Below are 25,747 nucleotides of genomic sequence, written 5' to 3' on the forward strand. Positions count from 1 at the left end.
CTACAGATAACACTATGAAAAGTGAGTCAGTTTTGATACTTTTCACCATCTATTATGAGAAATAAATTCAATGTAGCTTTTATTTTTACATATCATAGTTTATTAAGTGTAGTGTAACTGCCCATAGTACCCAGTTCATATCCTTGAAAAATGCACAAGCAGCTTCTTCTAGATTCTAGAGAGTACCCCCAAAATTTCCCAGTTATGATGAACGGTCATAGTTTACACCGTGGACAGTGGACACACACATCGCCCCAATATTTGAGAAAATGATTTTTCCCCCTACTAAAAAAATTAAAGTCCGAGTAAAATTTAAGTAAAAATAACGAAAACTAGAAAAAAATAAAACTGAGCCTATGATGTTGAAGTTTGTAATTGATTTTTAGCCAAACTTATACAGAATGTTCTGAAAAATGTGCCCATAAGTCTGGGCGTGATTCCTTTCATCAAAAGAAGAAAAAAAGTAACAATTAACATAGGTCCGAAAATGCTTTGTTACCAAGTTATACAGGAAAGATTAGTTGAAAGATTTCGTCGGAATTTCAGTTCCCCTGCCGAAACGAAGCCCTACGGGTATTGGTTTGCTGTTAATTAAGATGTACAATTTAGCGTACTTTATATAAAATTACCTGAAAATTGAATAAAACCGTTTCCAGACCTGTAGCTAGTGATTGCCCTATTACCATAGGTAAGGAAAGTATTAGCCTTGTTTACAATTTTTTATATTGTTGGCTGTAAATAAATTGAATTTGGAAATAGTTAATGGTCTTGGTGGTCTAATAATACTGAGTCTCCCAGTAACAATAATCCGATTTGTACAACTTATATTGCTAACTCGAATTTGAAGGTTGCTCTATGAAAAATACACATATTATTACAATGTTAAGCTTTTAATAGAAATAACCCATAGTTTTATTCAATAAATACGGTAATCTCAACAAATAACAACGCAGAAATGAATCAGTGAGCATTACATTGATGGCTGCACAATTGTTTAGAAATATAGCGATACAAGAAACTTTTATTGTGAAATTAATTCAATTTAAAAATAAGACTTGATAAACAGGGTTCGTGAAAATTATGGAAACAGCTTAATATTTATTTTACTAAGATAATTTGACAGTATATAGTTGAAAGGCGTTATTAAATTGACTATGGCCATTCTAAAGATGACATCAATTATTAATAATAGTGTCAATGTTGATTTTGTGGAACTTTTCCATAATTGAATAGACTTAGAACGTTGTCAAAAATCCACTTTAATTAAATAAAAATTAATATTTTACAGGAGCATGCTTTCGTGTGTGCTCACACATCATCAGCTGTAAGTTACAGTAAAGTTACAGGAAGTAGAAAGATTCCAACTGAACAAAAACAAAAGCAAGAGCTACTTTTACTGCAAGAGTTACAGTAAAGTTACAGGAAGTAGAAAGATTCCAACTTAACAAAAGCAAGTAGCTCTTGCTTTTGTTTTTGTTAAGTTGGAATCTTTCTACTTCCTGTAACTTTACTGTAGCTTACAGCTGATGATGTGTGAGCACACACGAAAGCATGCTTCTGTAAAATATTAATTTTTATTTAATTAAAGAAGATTTTTGACAACGTTCTAAGTCTATTCAAATAATAGTGCCAATGAGACAATACACAGTTAAATTTAAATTTTACTATAAAGGTCTACTACAATAATCGAAATGAAATGAAAATCGTCAAGTAACAAATTAATACATTTTCATGATCTTAAGTACAACATGTTTCAAACTGGAAAATGGATATAGTTTGTTGGAAGATATTGTGCATATCATTAGAATGTATTAATAGAGTACTTGACGATTTTTATTTCTTTTCAACGGTTAAGAATTCATTTATTAACAGTTTAATTTTAATGTAAATCTAATTATTAGAGTTGAAATTCTAGTAAAAGAAGTTGAAAAATCTAAAGCTTTCATACTTTCTCAACTATTGGAAAATAAATTTCCATTAACTCGGGTGGTATTCTAAATGAGGTAACATAATTTTCAAAATATTATACTATTAGGCCAGTTTCAGATGAAAATCAATAATTCAGTTCAACAACTCAGAGTATAAAGAAAATCGTCTATAAATAGTTGAGTTTTCAAATACTTTGAATCTTTTTAATTAAAAATATTCATATAGGAACTTGTAATTCACCTGAACCTTAGAATATATTCAACCAGAACTATCAATGAAGTAAAGTTTTGGACATATACATGTAGAACAACAATATTTTCTGCAATAAAATACTAGGGATGACGTGAATAAAAATCTATTAAACTGTAATTGAAAAACTTTAATAAAATAATATAGAAGACTGTAATTTATCAATAATAATGTGAAGACTACTAACTTCATAAAATTTATTTTGCTCAAGGAAGTAACAAAAATGAGCGAAATCTATCAAATTTCAACTATAGTAAGAAAAATTACGATTTTCCACGATTTATATGAAGTTTCTCCGAGAATTAATTCAAGAAAAGCTTAATTTTATAGAAAAAAGTTTTAATGTGTATAGATGATGTGAAAATATTAGCAAAGCTGAAGAGGTTGAGATTCCTATTTAGGACAGATTTCAACAATAAATTTAAAATTAGTTTCTGAAAATTCAGACAACACTTATTTTATTGAGAATTTGAGAGTAATGAGAAGTTTGGCAAGGTTTCTACACTTGTAAATGAATGTTTTAAAAACGTTTTCACAATGTAAGGAACATAGGTAGAGTTTGATACATTACAATACAGGCTTCACATTCAGCTAGGATTTGAAAGAAATGTCTTTAAATGACCGGAGAACAGTTTTTGAATGGTTTAGTGTTCATTTTTCACTATGATGATTGCCGATTCCGTTTGTTAATGGGGTTATGGTTGGGGCGGCGGTAGGACGTATTGTTTTTTGTAGGACGTAGGCATCCGCTGGTTCGATACGTTTGTAGTAGTGCTTCCTCGTTTCGTGGATTTCAAAACCAAACTTTTTGTAGAATTCTATTGCGCCGATGTTGTTTACTTGGACGTGTCTGCAAACAAAAATGAGATTATCAACAAAAACATTTTCAAAAACTAAACAAAATTTAATATTTTTTGAACATTTGTAGGGGAAGCTACAAATATTGACTACAGTCAATAAATACGTTTCATATTTAAATGTTCTCCTATTGGAGTGTGTAATAGTATATTTCGCACCTAGGGCCGAAAATGAGACTTTTCCGGCTCGAAATCGATTTTCAAGTTCGAGGCCGTAGGCCGAGGACTAGAGAAGATTGAGAGCCGGAATAGTATATTTCGCACCTAGGGCCGAAAATGAGACTTTTCCGGCTCGAAATCGGCTTTCAAGTCCGAGGACTAGAAAAGATTGAGAGCCGGAAAAACATTTTTGCCCGTGGTGCGAACGCTATTTTTCGCCACACAGAAAAATATACAATATATATATGAGAATAATTGTTCATTAAGCACTTCTGAAAGCAAAAGTGGAAGGTCATCGCTCTAGCAAATCTGAGGTAATCTGAATATCAGGAAATTGTCCAAGTATTTTCATTTTTTATTCTGATTTGTCTAAATAACCTAAAAGATTATGTTCAATTATGTGGGAGGTTGAGTTTATACTTTTTTATTCTTTCATATGGCAATAAGATGATATTATTATAAATGTTTCAATTATTGAATAATAAACATAAATAATGAAAAGTTTTTTGATCAGCTGTTTTAGCACACTTGAAATTTGGCCAATCTGAATGTCAACGTCAACAATGCTTGTTGTCATCGACTTGGGAAGTTTAGGTTAGAAGTTCTATTAAGTTTTTTGAAAAGAGGCCTACAATGAGATCTTTGGTTTTCATTCATTATTATTCTTACTGCCCTTTTCTGAAGCCTAAAAATCTCAATGGACCTACTGCAATTTCCCCATACAATGATTCCATAAGACAACAATGAGAATATCTGAGCATAATAAACATTTAACAAAACGTCAACATCAACAACTCCACGCAATCTTCTTAACATATAAAGGCCTTTAGATAATTTCTTACTTAGGGACTCCACGTGCGAGAACCAATTCAGTCTGTTATCAATATATATACCTAGGAACTTTAGTGATTCAATACTGCTTGGTAACCTATTATTATAACTAAAACTAATATCACAGGTTTTATCTATATTGAGTGTAAGATGATTTGCTGAGCACCAATCAGTCACAATATTTGTACTATTCACAAGTAGGTGATCTAACTCTAATGTGGTATTAGCTTTTATTTTTAAACCCAGGTCATCTGCAAACAAGAAACCCTCTCTGGTAGCACAATCAACATTTGAAGGTAAGTCATTTATATAAACTATGAATAATAGTGGTCCTAGTATGGATCCCTGAGGAACACCATACAGTACATCATTGCCACTGGACAGAAATCCAGATTGAAACACAAACTGACTCCTCCCCTCTAAGTAAGATTTAATCACTCTAACAGACTGAATTTCCAAACCATAATATTCCAATTTTCTTAATAACAGATCATGGTGGACTGTATCGAACGCACGACTCATATCAAATGATCTGAAAGTAACAAGAAACCTACTCTCAAGATCCATTACAACTTGATTTGTTAATTTCTGCACAGCCTTACTTGTGCTACACTGTTTTCTGAAGCCAAATTGCTTATCTGACAATAATTTATTTTTTTCGAAATACTCAGAGAGTTGCTCCTGCATTATCATCTCAAATAATTTAGAAAATATAGGCACTATTGATATTGGTCTAAAGTTTGATGGATCATCTTTGGAGCCTCTTTTATGAATAGGTATTACTTTTATTTTCTTCAACTCAGGAGGAAAATCAGAACAGTTAACAACATATTGATTGAATAGGTAGGCTAATACTTCGCATATATACTTCGCAGAGACTTTCAATGAAAGAGAATTTAAGCCATAAATATCTAGACATTTACTATTACTTAGATTATGAATCATTGCATAGACCTTCTCCACAGTGACAGACTTAAAAGAAAAATTACTATTTGGCTTCTCAACCCTCTCCAAATAATCAGAAGAGAGCAGGTTGCTCTTTGGAATCCTACTGCTAAGGTTTGCTATGTGTCCTGTGAAAAAATTATTGAACTTTTCTGCAGTTATTGAGCACCCTACATTGGTAGATTTTGTGTTAACATTAGACAGTGATCTAACTATGTTCCAAGTAGTTTTACTCACATTCTGAGAACTGAGAATCATGTGACTGAAGTACTTTTTTCTTGCATCCCTAACTGACTTCTTATATTTATTTTTAGAGGAGTTGTACAGATTTTTTAAATGTTGAGATCTGTAAACTTGATAGAGATAATACAACTCATCACATTCATCTTTAAGAGTTTTTAGTTCACCTGTGTACCATTTAGTGTCAGGTCTTGCATTTCTTCTCTTGGGAAAAATTAAAGGAAAAGCAGTGTTAACAGCTTTTAAGTATGTGTCCAGAAAATTTTTGAATTTTTTATCCCTATCTGATTTATAAACATCAAACCACACAACAGATCCAATAAGCTCCAAGAAATGAGATATATTACAATAATTTATTAGCCTAATTTTATCAAATCTGTGATCCATAGAAAGAGGAGCAGGCTTAACTGTTATGTCAGCTTCAAAAAGTAAAGCATTATGGTCTGAAAGAGCTGTATGAATGACATCTACATTGTATCTACTACCGTGTATATTTGTTAATACATTATCTATACAAGATCCTGGATTTACTATCCCTGGTCTTGTGATACTATTTATGGTAGGACTTAAACCAAAACTATCGAGCATACTGCATAGTTGTGTTTTTTCTTTATACTCACGATCAAAATTTACATTAAAATCACCACCAATAATTATCGAAAAACCTCGTTTAAAAATCAACAAAAGAATCTCATACAAACAATTTAGGAAGGCAGTGAAAACAGCATAATCATTGTTATAAGGCCGGTAAATTGAAACAGCTATTACTTTTTTCTGGGATCTCAATGGCACAAGCTTCACATACCATTTCAGTGGATAATTTGTTTACATCTGTAAGATCGTTGATGACAATATTTTCTTTTACAAATAAAGCAGCTCCTCCCCTGCTCTTATCAGATCGACAAAAATAAGATACAAGACTAAATCCCGGAATTGATATACAATTCATCTCAGTATCTCTGAGCCAATGCTCAGCTACTGCAATAATTTTCACACTATATTGAGTCGTTAAAAGAGCAAGATCATCAATCTTGTTTGTCAGGCCCTGTAAATTCCAGAACAGAAATATATCTGTTTGAGGTTTTGGTTTTCTAGTTTGACTAAGAATTACAGGTATTGGTAGGCCAATTTGTTGTGCATCCAGGCTGAAGTTGTTGACCATACTATGACCATAATCAACCTCATTGTCATGAGCTAAAAGTTTAAATTCAATTCTTCATTTGAATGTCCGGAAGACAAAGCGTCCAGACAGGTAGGAACCACACCTATAGTATCCTCAGAGCCTGCAATGTTTATTATTTCAACTCTATGCAAATCATTAATTGATGATCTCCTATTCAAAGTGGGGGGAGAGAAACAAGTTTGTTTCCCATTGAGAGAGTCACCAATTATGGTACAGATCCTTTTGACAATTCTCATTTTCCCTCTTTTATTAGTGTGAAGACCGTGCCTAGTATGTTCAACAGCAGAAAGATCCCATGTCTCTAGCAACATAGCATTCTTAGAGATAGTTTCCCTCAGATGGTTATTGAGTGATTCTATCAAGATATTCACAGATGAGGTGGGCGGCATGTCGTATCTGTACGGTACAGTCCCCATGATTAAATTAGTATGTCTTATTTGAAACAGAAAATTCTCAACTGCAAGTCTGAGAATTACAATATCTTTTTCGTTTGCTGAAGAATCAAAGTCATTTGTTCCCCCCATTATAATTAAGAAGTCGTCCTTATTCAACTGCATCACCTCACTACAATTATGTACTGAATTCAAGATTTGGCACAAACCAGCACCAGGATACACAAAACTTGAGACTTTATAAGGATGTGAAATTATATCTTGCAATAAGTTAGCCAGCTCACGTCCTTGACTATCGGAGAAGATCATTATTTTTCTCTCTACCTTTTTTGTACAAGTGATTTTAGGTATTGAACCAAGTATCTCCCTATTGCCATCCCCTAGAACTAATTCTTCAGTAATCTCGATATTTTTGCTTACTTTAGATAAATATTCGGCAAGATTTTTTCGTTCCATCTCTAATGAACTAATCAAGATTCTACTCTTAGCGATATCAGTCTCTAGACTTGCAATTTCCTTATCCAATGCATCTTTAGTAGTAGTAAGTGAATGAAAACTCTGCAAATGTTCTGTTTGTGTTCCAATCTCAAATGAATTTTTCTCCTTCATCTCCATAATCAGTTTATCATTCATAATTGAACGGTCAATAGCTGCATTCCACTGCTCTCTCAGACGAACATTTTCCTCTTTTAAAGATTGATTTTCAATTATCAATGTCTCTATGAAACAAAAAATTGTTATCTTCTGCCTTGTGTATCTAAACGTAATTGGTTTTAAATTCAAAATTTAAGACAGTCACGGGCTCCTTATTTTATACTTTTAGTTGTTTATTTTATCATTTATTATTATGTCTATTATACCTTTTGCTTAACTTATTTGGTTCTACTTTTACTTTTGGTTTATTTTTCCGTTCACCATATTTCTCATCACTTGATCGTACAAATTGTAAAATTCCGTATCTCTTCAATACGTTTTTCACTCTCTATGTTAAACGAGCCCGCACCGTCACCGTCAAAAAGTAAACTGAACTAGTCGGTGACGGCGCGGGCACGGCTCGGGCAACAAACACCGTGACGGTGCTGACGCGGTGCGGTAGTATGTGTCCTTACACGTTTGAAAGCATTTGTTTTCTCTCGCTCACCGTAGTACGTCCAACACTCGGCCGTACCGCGGCGCGGGCTCGGTGCGGTTATGTATGTCCCGGCCATTATCCATAGCAGAGTATCACAACATATCATTTACCCTCGGTGTCTGCCTACAAGTATCCGATTTCTATACACACGTATTTCATTGCCTTCTGATAAATACCCGATTGAATGCCAAACTTGAACATGAATGCACTTTGCACAATTCATGGAATCAGTCCTATTGCTTTTTGCCTTATTTTAATTTGATTGATTGATTTACTTACTAAAAAGTGTTTACTTTTTGACCCTTGCGCACACGACTACTTCAAAAATTCAAAGACAGCTGAGAGTCGTTGCGATCATGCGATTCACAGTCCTGTGCATAAGACTGGCCACTAAGATATGAAATACATGAACGTATGTCGTCATTAATACATTGTTGTGTCATCACAACGAAAGGCTTCGAGCCAAATTTTTTGAGGTTAGGTTTTTATTTTCCGATTTTTTGTTGTTTGTTTTTAATTCGCTGCTCTATTCGAAGTTAAATTATTTTTCTATCATTATAATTTGTAATTTCCTGTGGTTTATTAATTGTTATTGGTTGTTCATTTCATGTTAGAAGCCTCTCGCTGATGACAAAAATCTGGTGTGGCGCACTCACACAACTTTCCTTGCCGTTATGAAAATTGATCACCTGACGCTAGTGTTCCCGCGCATCTCAAGTCTACTATTCAAAGATTTGAGCCAGCTGGTGACAGGGCAATAACGCTGGAGACACACGAGGTCTCCTATCTCTTCATAGTGAATCATTCAAAAGAATCAACAGTTGCCAACAGTTTGCAATCGGATAATCACATTTTCTCGAATTTCGAGCTTATTTTTAATTTTAGGTGAAAATGTTACTGAACATTAATTGTAGAGATTCTCATGCTCAATCTATTCCACTCGAATTTTTTTGTTTAAATTGTATCTGAAGCCTGATAATTGAGAATCTAAAATCAAACTTTGCATAGATGGGGCGGAGCTCCTGAAATTTTTACAGATATGGGACTTGTGGAAGTTGATAGAGCTTATCGATGACTATTTCAGGTATAACTTTAATCAAAATCGTTGGAGCCGTTTTCGAAAAAATCGCGAAAAACCCTGTTTTTGACAACATTTTCGCCATTTTAGCCGCCATCTTGAATCGCATTTGATCGAAATTGTTCCTGTCGGATCCTTATATTGTAAGGACCTTACGTTCCAAATTTCAAGTCATTCCGTCAACTGGGAGATGAGATATCGTGTACACAGACGCACATACACTCATACACACACACACACAGACCAATACCAAAAAACCACTTTTTTGGACTCAGGGGACCTTGAAACGTATAGAAATTTAGAAATTGGGGTACCTTAATTTTTTTCGGAAAGCAATACTTTCCTTACCTATGGTAACTGGGCAAGGAAAGTAAAAAATGCATGATGAAAGGTGTGTATGGTTAAAATATATGTTTATCATGTCGTACCGTTAGTGGCCAACCTTAGGCTTTACAATGCTCTCACTAGTCGAAAAACTTTGTTTTAGTTTCAAGATAAATTCAGCTTTTAGAGATTTTGTTGATTATTTTACAAATAAATAACATCAGTTATACTCACAAGTAAATATTATCGTAGTTTCCATCCTTTTCTACATAACTGAGAACATGCTGTACCATGAGTGAACCGATTCCGAGCCTTCTGTAGGGCGACAGGCATCCCAGTGTCATTATGTACAACCGCCTCGCATTCTCCGCATTGTCAATGCGACAGCAGACTGCTCCCACTACAATGTCATTGTAATAAGCTGAAATTGAAACAGTGATTCACAATTAGAACAAGGCTGATATTCCCATGAATTTTAGCTTGGAATGACAAGAAAAATTGAGAAAGATCTTTCAAAGAAGTCTCATCTTAATACATTTGATTATCATAGATGACAGTAAATCAAGAGAGGCTGCTTTAACACAGTTTTGTGAGTACAATAACTCAATCTCAAAACGATATAAACCTCAAGGTTCAATATTTGATAACTATATTTCTAAATCAAAGTAAATATGCTTTCAAATGAGAAAAAAAATATTTTGGTGAAACGATGTGATTCAAAGTTTTTCAACTTGACGCGAGTGCAACTGAATTTTGATCAAGTGTGGATGTTCAACCATTCACCAGTGGCGGCGCTTGACCTGAACAGTTGGGTGGGCCAGTGGTGGCAATTGTTGGGGCTGTGGCTGGGAAGGGGGGAGGTGCTTTATAAAGCATATTCAACTTTTCTATATTACAAGTTGTTACGCAGGTAGTCTATAAACTAAACTAAACTTTATTACTGAGTGTCAGTAAGGAATCGCCAAGATCTTTGAATCTTCCAGGTGCTTGTCTAGGTGACTGATATTACTCGTAATTAAGAGATGGCTGACTTTTCAATGTGGATATATACATGATCTGTGACACTATCATTGTGATTTGAGTACAGTTTATGGTCTATTTGCCAATTTTCCTCTTATTCTTTGACTTTGCCTTCAACCCATTTGAATGGGGTCGACATTCATTCCATCATCGCAGTCTACTTCTCCACAACACCCTGCCCCCCCCTCTATGTTCCCTCTCTCCACCAACCGTTCTGCAAGTCAGCCGCTTTTCTGACTTTCCATCTCTTTTTTGCTCTACCACGTCCTCTCACTCCATCCAGATGCAAATGCTGCTCTCTCCGTGTAAGTGACCAAACCACCTCATCCATGCCAACTGCATCTTCTTACCCCGTGGACCAACCTTTACTGTGCCTTTACACAACTCATTCCTTATTCTTGTTATCCCACAGATTTCACCGTGGTGAAGACATCGGAAGTAAGAAGTAAGTAAGCAAACATCCATCTCACCATTCTTATCCTAGTCACTTCAATATTTCTTTCCTGCCCCCTTTGAATGGGCCATGCTTCCGTTCCATACAGCAAAGCTGACCTCACTATCAAACCTTTTCACAATGGAATCCAATCTAGAATATTTTTCTCAAGACCTTTAATCCAAGTTACAATTCCAAAGTGTGTCCTGGAACCCAGTGAGTATTTAGCCTGGTATCATATTGTTTATATATTTCACTGTTTGTAAGTATGCCAGTAATGTGTTGCTCCCATATTTTATAAATTGCTATTGAAATTATTCACACAGCCAGTGATGTGGGTGGGGAATATTCCCAGTGGAAAGGAACTTATCTTTTGAGAATATTTTTCTGGCCAAGAATAATTGAGAGTTTTATCAGGCTTATTTGTGGTCTGCCAAAACGCACTCAATGTAAGGAGAGCTTCAAAGAATTAGAAATACTGACATTACCCTCTATTTTTGTTCTTCAATGACCTTTGTGAAGCAAAACTTGAATAATTTTGTTGAGCAGGGAATATCCCATGAATATCAAACTAGAGGCAGGAACAACTTGATCACCAACCGCTACGAGTATGTTAGCACTCAAAAAACATTTCTATTCATTGGTGTTAAGCTTTTTAATTCGCTCTCTGAACAATTTAGAAGTTTGTAAAATCTAGTTTTCAAGCGGAGGCTAAAAATATTCCTAATCAGTAACCCCATTTACACTTTCCAGGAGTTCTATGAACTGACTAGGACTTTGTAAAATTATTAATATTATGTTGAGGTACATACATTGAGTACATACTGTATCAACTACTGCTACTTTTCATTTTTGTTTGTTTTTATTTGTGTGACTGCATTGTATTTCAAGACCAGAATATCTTATATTCGAATATATATTTTTAAATCTCTTTCTTTGTTTGGACATGATATTAATATATCATGATATTGTAGTTCTTTTAGAATAGTATCTTTCCAATTATTATGTTGTATGTGTGACATTTGCTGTATATTGTGACGGAGGTAATGCTTCTGAAGACCTCAGAAGCGGTTTCATTAAAACTTTATTATATTCTATGAATTTTTTTAAAATAGTTCAAATTTAGTCTTATCTGACATGATAATCAATAAAACAATTCATTAATAGAAACAGGATGAATAGCTCGCACATCAAATCAATACATCTACTAGGCTATATGATTATTTATTTGGCTACACTTATTTTGAGTAAATCAGTGATCACTTGTATTAAAGTAAATTCGTATGGCTTTTGTTGGTGGGGAGTCCCTTGCGGGAAGGTCCCACCGCCTGAATATATAATTTAAGCCGTCAATGGGCCTTACGACTGTCATACTTCAGCCGGGACCGACAGTTTAACGTGCCCATCCGATAACACGGGACCTTCACGGGACGATAACACTATTATATATCTATATATATAACACTATTATGTATTATATCGATACTATTGATTTTACTGGTTCACTCAAAGTAATGTGTCCTCTTGTACTTTGCTCTTTATTTTGGATTTTTGTTTAGCCTAAATTATTGTAGACTTTTTTTCTGCAAGTAATAGATGATTTATCATTATTAGTATTATACTATCAAAAAACTTCTTGTTCATTACAAGGCGAAGTACACCCAACATTTTGTTGACTTCGATTATCTGACAGGCAGATATCTAATATACAACAGAATTAACTTTCAATAAATAAAAGTAGCTTGATAATAGTGGTAGACCTATACAATAGAATGATTGGAAATAAGAGTTCTCCTATCACCTATCACCTCCTTTTACCTATCATGAAATATTCATCCCATGATCTAGAATAATGAGTTCTTTGAACTTATTACAGTTCTAAAGTTACTTATTCTCATATTTTTATATAGCTCAAATTATAACTGTTTATGAATAAATTAAGGTTGCCACTTGTTTTGAATAGAAAAAAAAACATAACATTTCTTTAGAAAATTTCCACAAGAATAATAAATTCCTAGGAATTTATGAAATTAAGGAATAGCCAATTTCCTCGACCTTAAATTCCCGGAAATTTCACATCACTACTGACTTAAGTTATATACATTCCCCTTCATTTTACAAAAGTTCACTCTTCCATCACAAAGAGCACCACTCATTCTTTATCAGTTCATCCATCCCCAATTTTTTGTATGCTGCATTTCTACATGGAACCCTTCATTTCTCTGAACACTTGAACTAGGCTATAGTGAGGTCCACGTTATAATGGCAGTGGATAAAGATAGAAGAAGAGCGATGCCGATTCTCTGCATTAATTAATTATAATTCTACACTGTCAAAAACATAATTGGCATCGTTGTGGACCTGAAAAAGGATATCACTACCGGCTTTGTCAAATGATAGACAAGGATAGCAAAGCCAAAGTTGAACAAATACTGTCATTATAACGTGGACCTCACTATAGTGAAAATTTCTATACTGTTTATTCTATGCTTGAACCCAGATACTTGTGATTCCCGACTGATTGGAGTTGACTTCTTATCAAGCCCTAAGATCATTCCATCATTGTTCTCTAATGACATGTGCTCTGTTTATGATCGGCTAATTTTTAGTCCCCTTATTTCTCCATGTTTAATATCATACTTTTAATGATCCTATCTATCCATGTCTATCTTCTATTTATCTGGTCTGTTCCTTGATTAAGAAATTTCATATAATTGTATACTAAATCGTTGATCCTTGGCTTCACTCTGGATTGTACGCTTTCCTGGGGCGGACACAGGTATACAGGTAGCCTGTTGCACGTTGAACAGGGTGCTCTTGTTGCTCAAGAGTCTGAGAAGATGTATACCGGAGGCCCATCTCCGCTTGGGGTATTTTGCCTTCTTTCAAAGTGTGATGGCATGTGGTATCACCTTGTGGGGTGATGCCTCTGAGGTAAAAACTATACTACTGGTGCAGAAAATGGTCAATCCTATTCTTTGTGGGGCAGACTTTTTGGCACATTGTCGGCCTCTTTGTGTGGGTAAGAAGATTCTCACTGTTTTAAATCTTTTCATTTACAGATCAGCTATAAATGCCTGCTACAGTGTCCATGCTGTGCCTAACAGGGGTGATGTGCATGGCTATGGCATCAGAAACAGGCTGAGGCTAGATCTGATATGTTACCGATTGGGAGGGCCCAGAGCAGCCTCATCTACCAGTCAGCCAGAATTGTAGACACGCTGTCAGTTTCAGCCAGGAAACTCACTTTTGAAGAGGAAACTAAGGGCTTTCCTTCAGGAATCCCCTTTTTTCTTCTGAGAGTTTTATTATTGTGATGCACAGACTGTGAGTAGTTAATTGATGAATTGATTACTACAAGAATGGATGAAATATTCCTTTACTCGTTTTCAACTTATAGATATGATGTTCTTTGGCAACTATAATAATAACCTTCCGGCAGTCGCGCTGTTGTATAAAGTACAACAGTATCATTTTTTTGCTGCACAAAACTATTGAATGGGGTGGTGTCAGTGAATGAGTCACCTATGCATTCCAAAACTTTCACCCCATACTGAGTTGCAGTATCAACCGAGCAATGGTTCAGTCTTTAGGTGCCATTTAGTCGCGACAGTGCATAAGATAGGGAAAGACTCAAAAGACTCAATACGGGGACTGTATAACGAACCAATAACACAGAATTGATGGATTTGCTTGATGTACCTTATTGGGCTATGAAATGGAAACCATCCAAATGTGTAGGCTATAGGCGTAAAATATTCCAATAAGATGGAAAAAGTAATTATACAATTAATTAATATGTTTTGATAGTAAACAGAGTGAGTTACAGAACATTTGGAAAATTGGATGTTGTACAAAATGCAACACGCGGCTGCTCGTGTGATTGAGTAGGGTATGACTACCGGAAGGTTAATAAGTAGGTATTAAATTATATTAATGCATTATCAACAATAACACGTTTGTATCAAGATAAAATCAGTTTGCAAAAAATGAGTAAAAACTTACCTAGTTTTGCTAATTCTCCGACTTCTAAAACATCTTTGTAGAACCTCTCATTGTATGAAACAGGAAAGACGACGGTATTTAGCTTTTTTAGTTGTTTTATATTATGTGGTGTGACATCACCCAATTCAATTTTAGCCCTGAAATTAAAAATATAAACATATAAGAGATATACTTAATTACATAAACTATACGGAAATAGCTTTCTTGAAAATTCGTGAAAATTTTGCCAAGCTCATGGTGAAATACCTAATCTTTTAGAAACCGCGGCAAATTTGTTACTAGGAAAGTCAATAATTATGTAATCATAGTTTAGAGCTTGTTATCAATTTAGTTAAATTCAAGTAAAGTGGATGTTTAACTATATTACAATTATTAATACTAAAATAATTATTTTAAACCACAGAGGTGACGAACATTTCAACATAACCTCAAATTTCCTTTGATAGTCACCAATTTTGTGAAGTAAATTAACAAACAATTTGTAATTCTTACCTAGTCATCGCTTATAACCTATTGGTAGGATAGTTTTTCGGCTCTTCTATCTAAATTAAATAAATTATTATAAAATACAAGGGAAATTAGTAAGTTCACATGCCAAAATAATATACTTTGACCATAGTGTAGGAAATAATGGAATACCAACAATTCTATTCTCCAATGTGATTGGCGAAAATCTTACCCGACATGCGCAGTAAAACCATTAAAGTCTTACTTGACTAGACTTTTTGTGAGATTTGAAAATAAGAATTATGAATTTTTGTTCACTAATGTTGTTATAAAAAATCAAAAATGTCTAATTTGTAATTATTCTACCACTTTTACGTTCATTTCTATGGTTTTTTATCGATTTTACAGTGACAAAAAGACTTGACCGATTTAAGCAGTCATGTCGACTGTGTCAGCTGACAGGTCTTGTGATATCAGCTGGCACATTAGGGTGAGGTGCTGTTCTGTAGTCAGTAAGTATTTGCAAGTTTTTTAGTATATTTGGCTGTTTCTCTTGCATTTCATCGATTTATTATTACAAAAAGGTATTTTCAACTAGTTAAGACAATATTGCATTTGATTTTCTGCTAATTTTGCATTAATCCCATGGACATTACAGATAGCTTACCTGTACTCGTGTTAGGGAAGTCTGCTTGACAAAATAGTTACGATTTGTTGTATTCAGCTTGACACTTGGTATTATTTTGCTAATATTATTTTAAATACATAGTAATAAAGCTATACCCAATCATTTAACACGGATTTTTAAGAACAATATTCTTAAAATTGATTAGATTTTTATCAAGCGTTGCTGTCCTCATTCTTGAAAGACCCGCCTACTTGTATAATTTTGATAGTTGGCTCTTATAATAATCGGATTAAAGTGACCATTGATTTGATTATATTATTTTGGATTATTTGTAACACACATTTGGTCAACATGTTTTCTTGTTCACTTCTTTGATGTTTGCTAAGAATCCTATAAAAGTGCTGTACAGAATAAGGTTATTGGTCATGTGAGTGCATTCCTACTTTACTCCCCTGTTAAAATAAACTGCCAGTTTTAGTGTTTTCTTTGCTTATTTTAATTTTTTTTAATCCTCAATTACTAGAATTTATCATCTATGTAAGTTTTTACTAATTATTACTTGGAAAGCCCAATTTTTACTTAGATAATTTGTAATTCAAATATTATTCTATCCGCGAATGCCTGATTTATTTTCACATTATGGTCAAATCACTTTAAAATACTCAATTATTACTAATGATTTATGATTAAGACATTTGATGCACTAATCATTTCTGAATAGGGCTGTGATCCTACCTACTTTCTTACCATAACCTTATAAATTCAAAGCAATCACCTAACTTATCTTACTGCATTTTGTTTTTCTTTCTGATTTCATTATTTTTAATATTGTTATATAACAATTTTTAATCATTTTTTTGTAATATTTCTTAGTTATTAGCAAAACATTAAGAGGTATAGGTATTTGTAAATTATCATTTCTTTCTCTTTACACTATTCTATTTATTGAACAATTTATTTAGCTCAATGACTGTTAGGTACTTACCAGTTTCTATTCCAATTACAGTTTCCTCTTCTCTGGTAGTCTAAAAGAAAATATGACTGATGTGCAACCTGAATCATGTGTTTTATAGCTTTTATGGTCATTCGGGTTCTATTCAAATAAATAGCCTAACAATAATATTTCCCTTCTACTATTGTGATTAAAAGACAAACTTCATGTTTCAATAATATATATTTTTTCAAATGGATTAATTCTCATCACATGATTCAACAATTATTATTAGTGAATGGTAAAATTCCCAGATGAGTTTGATACTGTACTCATGTTTAATTAATTCAATTTAAACATGCTAATATTGTAGACTGCATTCTTTCCTTTCAGACATTTTTTATCATATTTACCTAATCTCTTATATAATTTCTATAAAAATAATTCTTTTTTCTGGGCGTGGCATTTCTTTAATCGTTCTTATTAGCTCGTTTGTATTTTTTCCTTTTCATAATTGATTCTTCTAATCATCCCTAATTTTTCGTAACCTTTCAATATTATTCTATGATTTTCTGTGACTTTTATTAAATTTTGGTAATAAATTGACCTTTGCATTTATAATTATTGCAATAGACACCTTGTGATTTAGTTGATTGTGCCATTTCTTTTATATAATATTGAGCAAAAATAATGTACCAATGAAAACCTTTAGGTGTTGATTATATTGTTGATACTATTCATATACAAATGAACTTCTCTCTTCATTAACATCATGACATTATTATTGTCACACAATATGTTTGAAGTAAAGATTGATTACCTTTCGCTTTGCCTATGACCAGGATTCTGGATTAGAAGTGTCACATCTGGTTAGTGTCATATCCATCCCTCAAATGAGCATCCCAGGAACTCATCAAGGGAATAGAGATGATTCTCCTCTAGTCATGAGGAATCATGGTCCTTGCAAATTTTTCAGCTTCTAAATCCGTGATTCTCTGTGACAACCTGTTTTACATCTTGATTGAAAGGTATGGATGTCTCTCCATGGTCATGGTGAGTTGGTATCTGGGCAGCTAAACCATGCTTCCTCCTCTCAAGCTCCGTCTGTAGATCGATACTCTTGTTGACAACCTGCTCCCCTCCTCCCTCACATACACAGCAGAATGTATTGTTCGTACACCGTGAGGATCCCCAGCCTCCGAAAGATGAGTTTGCAATGTTCACGTGTCCCACTACCCGTCATTACTCTCAGCACCTATTTTTGTAGGATGAGCTCTGCCCTAACATCCGCTGCATGACCACAAAGTATCAGGCCGTACCTCATTATGCTGTGGAAAAAGGCGCACTTGAAAGATATCCGCCTGAACCTGGTCCTGGCACTTCAATTTGCAATTAGATGTCTACTCGTTAGTCAGCAACACTGCCTATCGAACTTTTTCTCTTTATTTGCGTTGAAACGTATTAACAGAATCGGTGGTTCAGAATCCAGGAGAATTTTACATATATGAATTTATCTCTATATTTAATTTAGGCTAAAACTCTAAAACTTATTCAGGCATTGTATTGTGTTCAGTTTTCAGTGAAAACACATTTCAATATAGGGAAAATGTTTTCAGTATACAGTAAAAACACATTGTATTCAGTTTTCAGTAAAAAGATATTATTCAATATAGGCAAAAATAATGTAATAATAATGTGTCTATTGCCCATCTTAGACCCAAGCTCATGATCTCAGGCCCATATGCACAATCTCGGTTTAAACAGTGACAGGTCTAAACCAACACTAACTGTTGTTTTAAACCCGGAATTTCATAAAATGTGACCATTTCCACATGTAATCATAGATAAGCGTATGATGTAGATGGAGCATATGGCCCTTGAACATAACAAAACCTTAGCTAGTATATTTTAATTAGCTTCATTGCTGATTCAAAGGCTATATTGCTTAGCTTTATGGTGGCATATATCCCAATCCTAATCAGTTAATTCACTCATGAGAAAGCTTTTGGAACTTTTCAAAAGTCATTCTCTAGGTCTTGGACATACATCTTGAAGTCATTGATTGAATTGTCTTGCAATGCACAATAAAGTCTTTTGGAGTTATGAATCTGATAAAGAATGAAAATGTCTTGTCACTTCAGTTCTCTACTCAAAGAGAATTTCCGAATAGTCTCTTTTTATTTTTTTATCAGTCTCTTTTTCATCTGTCCTGAGCCAATGCTACTCTGGAACCGGGGTTCTTATCTTATTGATTCTCCAATATTATTATTATCATAATAATAATAATAAGTTGAAAGTGTAGATTGATTCAGCGTGAAAATAAACTCCACGATTTAAAATAGTTGATTATAATGAATTACTGAGTTTCTAATTCAGTAATATGTTGGACACATTAAATATTTGTGTTATGAAACAGTAATATTTAGTAATTTGATAGGTAGCTTGTTGTTACGCCCTTTTTCCATAATGAATGAATCTACAGTATTCATTTTTAACACTATATATTTTCTCGTTTACACTAATCATACATTCTATATGCTCGCTATAAAGCGTCACCAGTGGTCAGTTGCACAAAAATCCAATCGAATTCAACCAGTTTAATGGTTGAATAACGTTCCTTCGTATTTTCGGCAAACTCCTGATTACGTTAGATGACTCATTCTACGGTGGTAAGTTAGATTGAATTTTTGTGCTCATACAATTGCAGCCAAATCTATTCCACAATATTTTTTTTCTCTACTTACCTATTTGTATAGACATAATATTAATAGATTCTATTAAATGACAACGCGGTTGAAGAAACTACATTCTCACATTAACTCAATGACAGCCATACTTCATATTGCAATTTTCAATATTAAGAATTCCTAAATAATTTGAGAATGATTACTCCTACAATCTTACATAATTCAGTCTCAGTATTGATTTCCAACATTTATCTGCATGTAGTGTTGTAGCTACAACTTTGTATTAGTTATTTGATAACGACAGCTATTAATTACTGATAGCATTATTTTAAGACAGACAAAAGTGGAGAGTTAAATTTCGGCGTTTGCGCGCATGCTTGTGAGAGAGAGAGAAATTAATGTTTGAAAGAGAGGGAAATTTTTAGAAAGAGGAGTCGAGAGACGTTTGTAATGTGGAGGGAGATAAGAGCGTAGTTACTTGAAGAATATTATTGTGAGCACATTAGATTTCTATTCATTGTAGAAACGGCCAATTGAAAGGGAAGACTACCATTCTTTATTTACTGGCTGTTGTGATTCATATTGTATCAAGGCCCAATGCATCACTATTCGATAGTCTAATTTGATTGTTAAGAAACTGAAGAGATGTTCAGTCTGTGATTGGGATAGTAGGGCAGTTAACCGTAGTATTTTTCTGTAAATTTCAGGTATGCGCTATGAGTACGTCGTTTTATCATTTTTCCAAATAATATCATGGCCTCATTTGTTTGTGAATCTTGGTATTGTGTTATGAGAGACTCGTTACTTTGGATTTAGTTATCTGGTTTAATGTATTTATGTTGTGAGTCATAGGCCTATAGACTTTGGCATATGATATTATGATGATGGTGTTGTGATTCATATATTATAACTGTAAATTTAGGGTTTATACTAATTGAGAGTTTATATGATTCTATAGGAATTAATGCAGATAGTAAATAACTAGCTGATTACTAGGTGTGCCCTTTGGTGATTATTCACTGTCGGTGATTCTTTGTTTGCTTGACGATAATAATTTATTATTGAAATAAAATATGACGGCTGTTGTATTTAATTGAAGTTTTACATTTTTACCTGTACACATTTACAGGGTCCGATTGAAAACCAGTTTTACAATAATATTGTAATAATAAATTTTTAGAAAAAATAACAGTATTGCCCCTATTAGCAGGTTTAAAAACATATTCACTTGTCCAAATTACTTACATTTAGATATTCAATACCATCTGTCATGTTAATTATGAAGTATTATCTCATTTTTTTATGATATTTTTAAAATCGTGTAAGCACATTTTTTTATTGGAATAAGCACAAATAATAAGATACTGTTGTAAGGAAAATAAATACATATCCCAAAACTTACCTACTTAATTTACTGAAACCTCTCAGTAAAATTTCCACCTGCCATATTAAATCTTGTTTTCAACTTAAATATTAAATTTCTCATCTCAGCATAATTGCTGTTCGTATGGATCTGGGAGTAGATTGCAATTACTCGTATTTTGTACAAAACTAACGATTCCTATTATATGCTATTCCTATTATATTCCCAAAACTAATTCCTATTTATATGCTGTAAAGTACCCCGTCACATACTCTACAATTTCAAAATAATATTAACAACAGAAAACCAAGTTAGGCCCTTCACTATTGAGAAGTTTAAATTTGAAGGTGCTGGGTCGATTCCATCTTGCACAAATATTCTTTTAAAACTATTCTCACTATGATAATAGAATAATTATAGAATTTTATTCAATTGTTCATTACGATTTCAATCTATCGTGTAAGGCGTAAGGCATCAGCTAGAAATATCTCATTGATCATTATCAGTAGTATAGTCAACAATGAATCGGGAAGTAAATAGCTTGACATTTGATAAGGAACAAAATAAATCTTTGGATTTTATTGGAACAAATTAAATCTTTGGATTTAATCACTAACTGCGATGTTAATCCATATATATGCGATGTTAATCCTTATATCATGAATCAATTGCTATTAAGTGAGCAATAGAATTATTTTTGAATCAATATTCTATTCCAATGTATCACGTGGACAATGGAGCTTTACTTGACGGCTTATCATTGTAGATACTACGACATTGAAAGAATTCCTTTTACTTTGTGATACCAAGAAGTAACGTAGGGCTACTCAAGATTGAAAAAATACTTCATAGTGAAAAGGGTACTATTCAATTCATAAAAAATACTACAAAGTATATACTGTGGATATAAATAAATATAGAACTACTACAGTATAAGTTACTGTTCATGACTCTTGAATCAGTTGTAAATGTTGGTTCTAGTATAATAATTTATTATTTCTACTCAATTATGAACACACTATTACCATTTTATAAGTGAATTAATAATCGCAGTTCGTGATGGTGGCCTAAACTGGAGAATTGTTACTCAATTATCATTCAAACACAATAATTGTTCTTGAAACAATATTAGATTTCAATGCATTATGTGAAGTTTCATATGTGACAGCTGGCTTAATCTATTCTGAGTGACCACTCTCGACCGAAAGAATAAGCTAGGAGCCACTTGTTGGCGGCGATTTCTAATTTGGACTACAAACACTGCTTTATTATGGTGCTCGTCGCTTTGTTCTGTTCTGGAAGCTGCCCAAAACATAATGTATTGTCTGGCCCACTGGCCGGCCGGGCCTCTGCTCTTACTACTGTTTTGTCTTTTTCATTTTTCAAACTTTTAAGCTGCTCCCACATAACTATCGTTCGTCACCGTTGGCTTGTTTGAAATCTTGTCGTGTTATGAATTAACTTAATAGCCTTTTGCTTTCAAATAAAGTAATTTGTCTAGTGTGGCTTTTCGTTTTAGCTTGTGTCATACCACGCTAATCTTCATTATTACATTTGTTTTCAATGTGCAACAGTATGTATGATCGTTGGATAAATTCATGGCAGGTCTTATTGGTATTAACAACAGCGGAATAAAATATGATGATAAAATATTATAATATTAGTTTTATTGATAGATTTGGTGTTATAATTACAGCTCAGCTTTTTATTAAATATTTAAATAACGGATAAAAGGTTTGAATCATTAATCTTCATGTTCGACTTTTAAAATTTAATATTTGTTGTTAATACCTTTTTCAGATATTGGTTATTCATGGGAATAAATACATTCCTTTCCATAAAATACGCTATGCTATTCTGCTACAATACCTCACCATATAAATACAGTTTCAAATATTTGAAGTAAATAAGTATATATTATGTAAATGTCTTTAAAAATGTATTAATTGTCAGTAATAGTAGACTAAGAGTCGTTAACCGATTTTAATTATAGGTAGGGTTAAATAGTTACAGAACCATTTCTAAGCTAATCCAGATTTATTTTTAAATTCGGCCTCCGCAAATTGAATTCTGATTTGTAAAATTAATCACCAAGTGAGTAGCCTGCAACTCTGAGTAAATCATAAAGATAAATATTATCATAGAATTGGAGGGTTAGATTCATCGATTAGGAGAATTAAATTGACATTTTGAAGTGCATAAAGATGGCTTGCCGAAATTGTTGAATTATGTGATACTTGACTCCTCCATAATTCATGAATGCTGCATAAAAATTATCTTCTTGTTTGAACGTTTGCAAAATTCACTTTTTTTAGAGCATCGTAAATCCTTATCTTGACTTGACAGTGAATTACTGATTCATTACAAAGCGTTTATAGTTGCTCATTCAGATTTTTGAAATAAACTTACGTCTTTATTTTTATTTGTTCGTTTAGATATCATATTCCGAATCCGGATGTGTAATTGTATTGTACTCATATAAAATATTGGCTGTTGGGTATTTTATTTTTAATACTTTGATTTTTCCGTGATATTATCAAGTTGAATTGAACAATTATCCACTTCAAATCCCATTATTCGATATTCCTATTGTATTGTGGTTCAGTTGAAAATGAATAATAGTTTTTTATTTTTATTATATGATTGAGAAAGGATAATGTTGATTCCTATTCACCTTTGATTCTACACTAGGATACTGCACTATTAAATCTCATTCTCAATTTTCTTCATTAATCAATTTCATAATTAATGAATTTTAAGTTAAGTTATCCTTTTGACTTGTTTTTACAGGTTGTTGAAGCAGACAAAAACAATAGGATAAGATGACATTGCCAAAAGTAAAAGATGTTGAGAAGGAGGGACAGTATGGATACGTATTCGCTGTATCCGGTCCTGGTAAGTTTTTTAAATGATAGATTTTCGTTTGAATTGAAACGTTTTTCTTAATTTGATGATTCAATTTTCTAGCGACGCACTTGACTTCAAGTCTATTGAAGTTGCTTCTGTTATTCAGGCTTGTCGCATGATAAGTGACATGACAGGACATGACGCGAGTCTGCTAGACAAATTAATATCATATTATCATTATAATAATATTCATAGGTGCCAGCCTTGTCTTCATGTGAGCATCATAATATCATAATATATGATATTAACTTACCTGGTAGACTCGTGTCACGTGTCTTCGCGTCTCAAAATGCGGCTAGCCTTTCAAATATCAGCTCCTGTTTTTGTGTGCTCATTATTGTTGTTTTACAGGAAAAAAGAGTCAAATCTCAATTGTTGATGGAATTCTATTCAATACCTATAAAAAGAGAAAATTGAGAGTGAAAATTTTGAAATGAAAATGAAAATTATTGAAAGTTTAGTCACTCACTTCAGAAAAATTTATAATCTACAGTAGGAAGAAATCTTATACCTTCTCTAGCACAATTTTGAAAATATAAATGAACTGAATTTATCAGCTCAAATTCTGATTCAGAGTTTTTAATTAATATTCTGATAGCAGAATCAGCAAAACTTTCTTGCCAATTGAAAAATTGCTTTAAAGTTTGCTAAATCGCTACTTTTCACTATAGAGATTGGTTTAGTGTTTGCTTTTTTTCCGTTACTGATACATTTTTCCGTACTCAGCACAGGCCGACTTGATTTTTCATTTTATAAACTCAACGAAGTTAGTTAACAGAAATTTGACAGCTAATTTTTTATTTGATAACAAATATTCCTTCAAGTTTTAGCACACTAATGTTGGAAGACAAACAATAAACTCAAACTCATAAAAAATGGTTTATTTCTTCAATAATTCTTATTTCTTTCAATAGAAAGAACATCAACTTTTGGAAGTCCAAACTCACTAGATTATATAATTAGGAATCCTCCAAAATAATTCCAGCTCATTTACACACATTAACCTTTATAGTTTAAGAATTAGAATTACACAAATAATTGTCTAACTACATTTTAAACCTTCATTATCTCTCATTGCTCATGCACTCCATCCAGACTCTTCCAACAATAATACCAGTTCATTTTCTCAATTGTATCTCAATTATTTCCAATTTTCTGGTTTACTTGAACTAGAATCCCCCGATATTATTGTATTTTTCAATTACCCATTTTTTATTCACCATCAATTGTTTATTTTCCTAATTTCAGTGGTTACGGCAGAAAAGATGTCAGGATCGGCTATGTACGAGCTGGTGAGAGTCGGCCATTATGAACTGGTCGGAGAAATCATTCGTCTTGAAGGCGACATGGCTACCATCCAGGTTTGTCTTTCATTCATACTTATCCATGTAAAACATATATTTTTATTTATTCAGAGACAGTCTTAGAACTTTCAATCAACTTATTTCATGTTGATCAGCTTACAATTTGTTGTTTGCCTATCTTTTCTTCTCTTCCTTCCTCAATCTTCCCTTCTTCTCTCATCTTCACCCTTCATTCCTCACCTCTAATTGCCTTTTAGTAACCCTTCATTCGCCTATTAAATGAGAAACCATAGTTGGCTAGGTAATTCTCTTCCTCTCATACTATTCAGCAACCCCACTATGAAGCCTGTCATTTTTGTATTTGTCTATGATACTTGTATCTTGGTTTTATTGTTTTGTATTTTGGATTTTTATTGTAAACAATTTTTAATAAAATTTATATTTGAATATAAATAAAAAACCATCGATAATAATTGAACATGTCGATTTTTCAACATCATTGTTTTCGAAACCTTTGAGTTCGCATTCATATAATTCTCATTTCAATCCAATCAACAATATTTCGTACCTACGATGAACTCAATTTCAACCTGATTGATCGACCCTTGTATTATCAAGCTATACATGGTTCAATCACAAGAATCGGTTTGGTTAGTGAATAGAACATACGGTTGGCTGCCCTGTCAGTTACTTCAAAATAGAT

At 33.2% G+C, this 25,747-nt stretch overlaps 2 protein-coding genes across 13 annotated transcripts in view; one reads left to right on the forward strand and one right to left on the reverse strand.

Annotated features, from left to right (window-relative positions):
* Positions 1–874: 874 nt before the first annotated feature.
* Positions 875–17,056, reverse strand: LOC111053190 (probable N-acetyltransferase san). Of its 2 annotated transcripts, none has more exons than XM_022340041.2 (4): positions 16,838–17,056; positions 14,778–14,914; positions 9,554–9,740; positions 875–3,028 (listed from the first exon to the last, which is right to left on the reverse strand). In XM_022340041.2, the coding sequence occupies exons 1-4, from the start codon at positions 16,936–16,938 to the stop codon at positions 2,830–2,832; spliced, it is 624 nt and encodes a 207-aa protein (XP_022195733.1). In that variant the 5' UTR covers positions 16,939–17,056; the 3' UTR covers positions 875–2,829. The 2 variants fall into 2 exon arrangements, with proteins under 2 accessions (XP_022195733.1, XP_022195734.1); XM_022340042.2 differs by lacking the exon at positions 16,838–17,056 and adding an exon at positions 15,270–15,462.
* Positions 15,610–25,747, forward strand: part of LOC111053189 (V-type proton ATPase catalytic subunit A) — a 37,239-nt gene continuing 27,101 nt past the window's right edge. For 2 of the 11 annotated variants that reach the window (XM_039437987.1, XM_039437983.1), the window contains exons 1-3: positions 15,669–15,808; positions 23,624–23,728; positions 24,989–25,101. In XM_039437987.1, coding sequence (XP_039293921.1) covers positions 23,656–23,728; positions 24,989–25,101 — 186 coding nt within the window. In that variant the 5' untranslated portion in view covers positions 15,669–15,808; positions 23,624–23,655. Of the gene's footprint in view, positions 15,809–17,625; positions 17,812–19,932; positions 20,178–23,623; positions 23,729–24,988; positions 25,102–25,747 lie in introns of those variants that run through there. The other 9 variants (XM_039437990.1, XM_039437984.1, XM_039437986.1 and 6 more) reach the window with 8 other exon arrangements.

This window comes from Nilaparvata lugens, chromosome 11 (genome assembly GCF_014356525.2).
Source record: "Nilaparvata lugens isolate BPH chromosome 11, ASM1435652v1, whole genome shotgun sequence".
NCBI classification, from domain to species: Eukaryota; Metazoa; Arthropoda; class Insecta; order Hemiptera; family Delphacidae; genus Nilaparvata; species Nilaparvata lugens.

What these genes read in the sequence shown, in the direction of transcription:
- LOC111053190 (XM_022340041.2), bottom strand. Translation starts at nt 16,938, where the DNA reads ATGACCATAAAAGCTATAAAACACATGATTCAGGTTGCACATCAGTCA. An exon ending in CGGAGAATTAGCAAAACTAG is followed by an intron (nt 9,741 to 14,777) that starts GTAAGTTTTTAC and finishes TTTCAATTTCAG; the next exon opens with CTTATTACAATGACATTGTA. An exon ending in AACTACGATAATATTTACTT is followed by an intron (nt 3,029 to 9,553) that starts GTGAGTATAACT and finishes TTTTGTTTGCAG; the next exon opens with ACACGTCCAAGTAAACAACA.